This window comes from Kryptolebias marmoratus, linkage group LG16 (genome assembly GCF_001649575.2).
Source record: "Kryptolebias marmoratus isolate JLee-2015 linkage group LG16, ASM164957v2, whole genome shotgun sequence".
NCBI classification, from domain to species: Eukaryota; Metazoa; Chordata; class Actinopteri; order Cyprinodontiformes; family Rivulidae; genus Kryptolebias; species Kryptolebias marmoratus.
The window spans coordinates 2,511,966-2,520,044 of NC_051445.1; the positions used below are offsets into that span (position 1 = coordinate 2,511,966).

Sequence of the window (8,079 nt, forward strand, 5' to 3'; positions counted from 1 at the left end):
ATTTTTGGTTTATATATTAAAAGTTATGGTTTTTTATTGATTTTAGTAAAAAAAAATCGCAACTTTTAGGAAAATGCCCCACGAAATCAGGCATTTTAGCCGCAACAATCACAAAAAATGCCCGCAAAATCCTGGAGGGATTGATCTTCGTGCTTTCCGAGGTCAAATAGCTAATTCAAGCTGGCGGCCATCTTGAATCAAGCTGACTGCAAGCGTTAATCAGTCGTGGACGATCTTGCTGCGTTAAAATCTGTCCACTGGTTTGTTGGATATTTTGCTAACAGACAAACAAACGCTTGCAGAAACAGGTGAAACCCATATTGCCCACCTTTCAGTAGCGGGTGATGATTAACGTAACATACGTGAAACGTTTTTTGCACATTTCTGCACAAATTTAGAACAAAAAAAACACAAACATCATTGGCGTGACGTCCTCGGATCGTTCTGTGGTGAAATCTGTAAAAACTGTAAAACGTATCAAAAGTTCAGATGCATAAAGTCCAACTAGTTGCGACCCGTTTAAACTCTGAATGACCATCAGAGCTTGGTTTTCTCACTCATTTCACCATCATATTGTTGTCAGTCGGGAACATTTCTCTCCTTTGTTGCTAACTGCATACTTGCCAAAAGTCTCGCATTTGGCCCTCACACGCCACACTTTGTATTTCTCACGCAAAGAACCACGCACACACGGCCTTTTTGTCACTTTAACGCTATATTTAGCGAGTTTTCAGATCCCTCTAGCATTTTTTTAAAGCAACTAGCGACAAATCTGGTGACTTTGGCGGCTAAATGTGAGAAAGCACTCATTCTGCAGCGTACTGTAAGCCCCGCCCACTTCCCCAAGCACTGACAGCTGTCAGTCTCCCAGCAGAGAGGAGACCCGCTCATCTGATGACAGAGAGCTAAAGATGGAGAGGCAGAAAGATAAAGATGGAGGCAGGAAAGAAAGCTTTTCAAAGTGGTTGAAAGACAGCAGGAAGTTGTGTCTGAGCATCAAGAGGAGGCCTGGAAATGTTCAGCTTAGCTAAAGCTACTAATACTAATAAATAACAAGTTCCAGCTGTTTACTGATCAGTATTTACAATCTAACAGCTGAGAGGATGGAGACAAAGATCAAAACTTGAGAGCCCTGATCTGAAGCAACTATGATGTGTGTTTAATTCAAATTAATTGATCAGAATTCAGGAAAATCCTGTTGAATCTGTGATGTTTGTGTGTATTTCTGGGAGTGATGTTTTAAAGACATGATCAGCTGATGTTGTCCCACATTGACAATCCCAAATGTTGGTAAGGATGTAATCGTGTTCACAAAGCTCAATGCTCCGGTACCAAAAGTTACATTACGATATTCCTGATTGAACACATTTTGATGTATTTTCTGTGTGAGTTTTTCCAAAGCTGCAGGAGGACAGAAAGGGTAACAGCAACGCGGCTGCAGGAACCATCTCGCAGCCTTGAGGCGGTGATTACAGCTCGAATGAAGAGAGCAAATATCAGAAACGTCAAACCAGTAAATATGTAATATTTTCAAGGTCAGGAGCATAAAAAAAAAAAGCAGAGAGCTGCCGTGTCTTTTATTGTGATGGCGGCAGGGGAATGCAGTGTGACCTCAGCGAGAGTCGAGCCGAGCCTCGCAGCCGGCGAGCAAAGAGATTAAAGACGAGACTCACCGTGCTGAATCCTGGGAAGAGGCTGACGGCCGAGGCTGTATCCAACGGGATTGGGAGAAACTGCTTCATGCTCATCGAGGTCTGGACGGCAGGCAGGGTCGGACGCACGAGGGCGGGCAGGAGGCCATTTTGACATGTGTTACCTGGAGGAGGGAGAGTAAAGGCAGCGTGAGGAAGTGAAGACAGGCCAGGATCCTCACAGAGTCCGTGTCGTCGGCATCACATCACCCCTGACTCTTATTAGTCATCATTTCAGCTATTTCGCACCTGCACCACCGATGCTGCCAAATCAACACATCCTGTTCCTGCAAAGCTTCCAGCACAAACCTCATTAAACTTTAATTTATGACATGATTTTCTTTATTTCGGGGGCATTTGGAAAATAACAGCAGTGGTGACGCTAATGTGTCAAACATGGAAACATCTTTGAATCTTATATTTCCAAGTTTTAACACGAAACATCCAATCAGAGCGTTTCTAACCAATAAGGATGATGAAAACTTTGCATATCTTCTGTTGCCTTCAAAATAAAATGTTGAGAAACAGCCATTTTGGTTAAACCTTGAAAATAAAAGTGTTTGCAATCTTGTGCAATATTATGATATTTTGCATAATTAGTTAGTACTTATTTTAGCTGTGGCAGCCATCTTGAATTCGGTTAACTCTCAAAGTTTCATTAAAATCTGTCCAACGGTTAACAGGATATTTTACTAACAGACACAGGCAGTTACATGATCGCTCGGCCTTTTTTAAAAAAAAACAAAACCTTATAATAAAAGCAGGAACACTACTGGATAATTTGCATATTAACAGTTAAAGACATGACGTCACGTAAATTATTTAACTTTTCTCTAAACGGCTGTTAAATATTTTGATTAATTTGGTCAAAGCTGTCAACAGATGTAGCAGCACACATTGTTTTTTTTTAACTTGGTAATCTGTTAACCATGTCTACTCTTTATAATCTCTGCTGTTTTGTGACTTGAAGCTGAAGCCTCGGCGGCGTGGTGTGTGTCGAGTAACACTCCTCCTCACAACCATCTCAGCCTGTAAACACTTCTCGTCGTCGGCTCATTTTTTATTTTATTTTTTCAGAGTCGATCTCAGAAACCCTGCAGAAAGCTTTGAGCTCTGCGTGCTCTGCTCTTTTGAGGTCTGCACAGCTTTTTAACGATGTTAAGTTAAGGGGAGGGCGAGGGCCACAGGGTAAAAATATTAAGTGCTTCAGGGTCATTAATTTGTTGTAAAAACTGCCTTTTTTATTTTCATCGTAGTGTGATGTTTGGTTACAGAATTTGCTGGTATTTAATCCAGTCTTTTCTCTGTGTGCAGCACAGTCAGGACAACAGCCGAGGCTTCAGAAAAACTCCTTTTTTATTCTTCCTGCAGAACAATTCTTTCAATTTGCAGGCCTTATTGTCGGAGCCTAACTCGTTTTGATTTTCATCTGCAAATGAATGACTCTGAACTTTCTGCTGGGGATGTTTGATAGATTTTATTTTATTTTTTTTTTTCTGATTTATAGCTGTGGAGGCGGGATGCACTAATGAACAGAACGACGCTGTTTGATAAGTCTTCCTTTGGCATTTATGGAAATCCAAGCAGTTATGATATGATTGGACATAATATGAGAAGGTATGACATGATACAATATTAAACAACTGATAATATAATGATATAGTATGATACCATGTGATGAGATGCAATATGAGACACTGATACATTATACTGTATGATATATCGTATCATACGGTAAGATAAGATAATTAGTCTACCATAGGAGAAATTTGTCTTTGTCAGGCATCGTGGTAACAGAGACGAACCCAGAGTGCAGACTCATTTTATGAAGAAAACTAGTTTATTAAAATAAAATAAACAAAAACAAAAAGGCTGACGTGGCAGCAAAATAAGAAACTAAGGTAAAATTTGCAAAAACAGGGAACCGAGAACAATGATCCAGCGGAGAGTGGAGGAGATGACCTGGTTTTTAAACAGATGAGGTGATTGGAAAGCGGGCACAGGTGAAGCAATTAACAAGACTTGAGACAGGTGTAGATGGGCGTGGCAGGAAGGCAAAAGAGTGACGGGGGAGGAGTGGAAAGTGACAGCAAACTCAACAGAAAACAAGATGATAATAGACAAAAACACAGAAAACCCAAATCCCTACAGTCTTGGAAACTAGGGCAGTAACCATATATACATAAAAGCACAAATGTCAGATCGGTGATACAATAGTCTTTTGCCTTCCTGCCACGCCCATCTACACCTGTCTCTAGTCTTGTTAATTGCTTCACCTGTGCCCACTTTCCAATCACCTCCTCTGTTTAAAAACCCGGTCATTTCTCCCACACACTGCTGGATCGTTGTTCTCTGTTCCACGCCTTATTTCTTTATTTTGCTGCCACGTCAGCCTTTCGGTTTTTGTTTATCTTATTTTAATAAATTAGTTTTCTTCATAAAATGAGTCTGCCCTCTGGGTTCGCCTCCTTCCCCACCGTACCTGACAAATAAAAAAACTCATCCAAGAGGACAATAACCATAAATAAATACATAAAAGCACAAAAACAAGAAAACAAGAGGCTGACGTGGCTCAAAAACAAACATATAATCCAAGGAGCAGAACTTGGCTGGCCAAGGGAACACAAGAACGAAACCTGCAGACAGGATTAAATGAACCGGTGAGGAAGTGACCAGGTTTTAAAGACGGAGGTGGGGAACCAGGGGACGTGAGCACAGGTGAGTGATTACAATCAGGAACAGGTGAAGATGGGCGTGGCAGAAAGACGAGAGATAAACAGAGGAGACGTGAACGATGATAGTATAAATAAATAAATAACAAAATAAAATGAAAAGAAAACAGAAAAACAAAGAACCAAGAACAAATGACCACTATATGATATGATATTATGAGATCCCATATGAGACACTGTGACACATTTATGATTTTATGTGAGGATTCTAATGTTGTGTGTGATGTTTTTGATTATTTATTTTATTTATTATTGATTATTGTAATGATTCTACTGATGTTTTTATGATGTAAAGCACTTAGAATGCTTTGCTGCTGAAATGTGCTATACAAATAAATCTTTACTTTACTTTACATTATACTGTGTGATACCATATCATATGACATGAATCGATACAATATGACACATTATACTGTACGATATGATGACATGATGCCATACGATATAAGACACAATATTATACAGTATGATAAATTAAATAAAAAAGGTAATTTCTGGGGGGGGGGGGAGCGGCGGATTCCAGGGTCGCGAGTTCAATCCCACCTGTTGCCATGTTATGTTTTAATGAAAAAGTTTCCCATTAATAAAGTTTTTTAGTGTTAATAAAAGTAACGTCCTAAAAATGTTTTTATCGCTTTTCTGTGCAAATACTGTAAATTAAAACACTTTTTATTTGCCAAAAAAGCGATCTTTTTAAAACCTTTATTGATAAAGAGCTTATTTTTACAGCAAATTAGCAGTTCAAACTATAGTATTTTTTAAAAGTATCTTTCCTAAAGTACTTTCTGAGTGAAGTGAGTGATAAGTCGTTCCTAGTGTATGCATTACATTATTACCAATAATTCAGAATCAAAAGCAGCTAATATTTATTCACAGTAAAAGACCATAGATGACATTAAAATATACTGTATCAAGTTTATAGTATACAGTATAATTTGATAAATTTATTTAAATTTATCACTAGAACAGAAAACAAAATTAAATAAGCTCTTAATCAATGAAGTTTGTGAAAAGATCGCTTTTTTGGCAAATAAAAAGTGTTTTAATTTACAGTACTACACTGTTTGCACAAAAAAAGCGATAAAAACGTTTTTAAGACGTTACTTTAACACTAAAAAACTTTATTAATGGGAAGAGCGATGAAAAGTTCCACTTTGACGGCTCTCACTGTCTTCCAACGGTTATTTTTTAACGTAAATAAAATCTGTAACTCGTTTCCTTGTTTGTGGGGGAGGCGGGTTTCAAATAGAGCTTGACTCCGATTGGCCGACTTCCATTGTGAAGTGGTGCGACATTGGGTAAACCGTTCAATGTGAGAATGGAGAGGGGCGAAGGCTATTGGAGGAGAAATGCCGACTAACGTGAGCGAAGTAGGGCTCGAACCTGCGGCCTCAAGATAACAAGACTGCGGCGTCAACCACCGATCCACCGCAGTCCTGGTGTTTGATATAAGATGATTTGATACCATATGATACAATAAATTATGTCTACATTATTATTATTACATTAAATATGGTACAATATGTTATTCTTCATCGCCTCTTCTGGTAAAATTGTTTTGAACTCAGGGCTGCAACATGATTCTCATGCACTCCAAAAGTCACAGCTTTAGAGAAATAAACAAAAAAGTAGAATAAAAGTGACTGAAATGACAATGTTTGTGTGACCTCCCTTGCAGTTCTCAGATTGCTCAACTAAATTACATAAAATCAGCTGCCTGAGAACTATTTTCTGTCTCCTTTTAGGTTTCTCCTGCTTTTTCAGGCCTCAATTATTTTTATTTCTGTAGCACTTCACAGGAGCTTGTTTCTGCAGGTTGTTAGAACAAAGTTTGAAAAAGCCAAAGGTTTTAGAAAGCTTTAAAATTTATGTCCCGAGGCTTTCTTACGGTGACGGGGGACAAGTCGCAGCCCAGAAACAGGTGAGTCGGATCTGAAGATTTGGTACAAGCTAAAGGAAGCCGCTCTATATTAGTATATTAATATATTATTATTATTATTATGTCCTTTAAATAACACATCACTGTCCTTATATTTGACTAAATGCTGGTGTTTTCACAGGATTTACATTTTCAGCTGGAGTCAGTCTGATTCAAGATGGCTTCCTCAACAAACTGACCTTAAACAGCACAACTAATATTTTTACACATATTAAGCTAAAATCTGGTGTGGTAGTAGCTGAGAGTCATTAACAACCCACACTTTAAGTGCTAACATCTATTATAAAACCTTGCAAGTCTCGTCAGATCGCTTTATTTTCCAGTTTTGACCCAAATTCTGTCATGTTTATGACACGATAAACCTTTAATTACAAAAATTATGTAATTTAGTGAAGTGAAGTGAAATTTATTTATATAAACAACAAGTCGATTCAAAATGCTTTACAACACAGAAAACATCAATCATGTATAATCTAAATGAAATCATGAAACTAAACATGAGCTAAAACAGTCAAAATAGTAGCTAAAATAATCTAAATGAAATCATGATAAAGCTGAACTAAACAACAATCAGGAATCTAACAATATCTAAAATATGAGCTAAGATAAACTAAACTAAATATACAGGATGGCTAAATAAGCTGACATAAACTGAAACATGATAATGCTAAACTAAAGGTACAACATGTCTAAGTAATAGCACCAAAAATTTAAATTAGGAGACATATTTCAACACAAAAATGTGTTTTTTCACCCATTTTTAGTCTTTGATGATGTAAAATTTGTTCTCGTTTAAGAAGTTTAGCTTTGATGCCACGTAGGGACTCCAGACATGTTGGATTTACTGACTTCTGTTGACAAATCTGAACGTTTCAACCTTTTTATTGGGAGCAGGTGAGCGCAGGTGTCGCCACGAACAGCTGATGTGAACAGAGCTGCAGGAGCGCCTCACGAGATGACGCAACGCTCAGAGAGGAAAAACAAAAGTAAATACTTGAGTTTTATTGTCCTGTGAGAGCGCCACGCCAGCAGAAAGCTTTCCCAGTTGGAAACAGGACAGGCCTGATTTCAACACGGCGGGGTTGAAACAAAAAAAAAAAGACTGTTGCTGCTTTCCCAAACATTAGGAATTAAAGAAGCTATTTCACGAAGCTGTAATGAGAACCAGAGAGAAGATTTTTCTTTTTTATCGCTCTGTGTGTAACAGAGGAACCCCGAGCCAGCTCTGGCATCAAAACGCCGTCGTGAGGGAAATAAAACTGATGTTTGCCACGTTTCAGTCCTCAGGCGGTGGTTAGGGGTAAATAAAAAAGAGCTAAAGTCATAAAAACAAGCAGAGAATTGGGTGAAACCACAAACTGCGGCCTCCCTTTACTCTCGCTAGCTTTCTGGTTTCCCCCCCTGCCATCGCCATCTGTTGGGGGAACATGCCGGCTCTCGTGTGCCAGGACACACGAGCACGCCATAGCTCCGTGCACGCCGGCCTGACCTCAGCCCCGCACCAGGGCCGTAGCTCCCACTGAGGACACCGAGGTCCGGACCTCAGTGTTTCTCTGCTGTGTTTATTATAAAAACATGAATCCAAACAAGGCTTTTGAACGGCGTGGTTCTCTGCGTAGCTCCACCAGTTTCCTGTAGGAGGCGCTGCAACTGTGTGCAGCTGCAGCCAAACTCAATGTCTACGAAGAAGAGCGCAGCTTTGCTACCTTACTGCTAA

At 39.1% G+C, this 8,079-nt stretch overlaps 1 protein-coding gene across 2 annotated transcripts in view; it reads right to left on the reverse strand.

Moving 5' to 3' along the window:
• znf385d (zinc finger protein 385D) overlaps window positions 1–8,079 on the reverse strand; it is an 83,937-nt gene that overhangs the window by 66,422 nt on the left and 9,436 nt on the right. For both annotated transcript variants that reach the window (XM_037980318.1, XM_037980317.1), the window contains exon 2: window positions 1,674–1,816. In XM_037980318.1, the coding sequence (XP_037836246.1) occupies window positions 1,674–1,816 (143 nt within the window). The remainder of the gene's footprint in view (window positions 1–1,673; window positions 1,817–8,079) is intronic.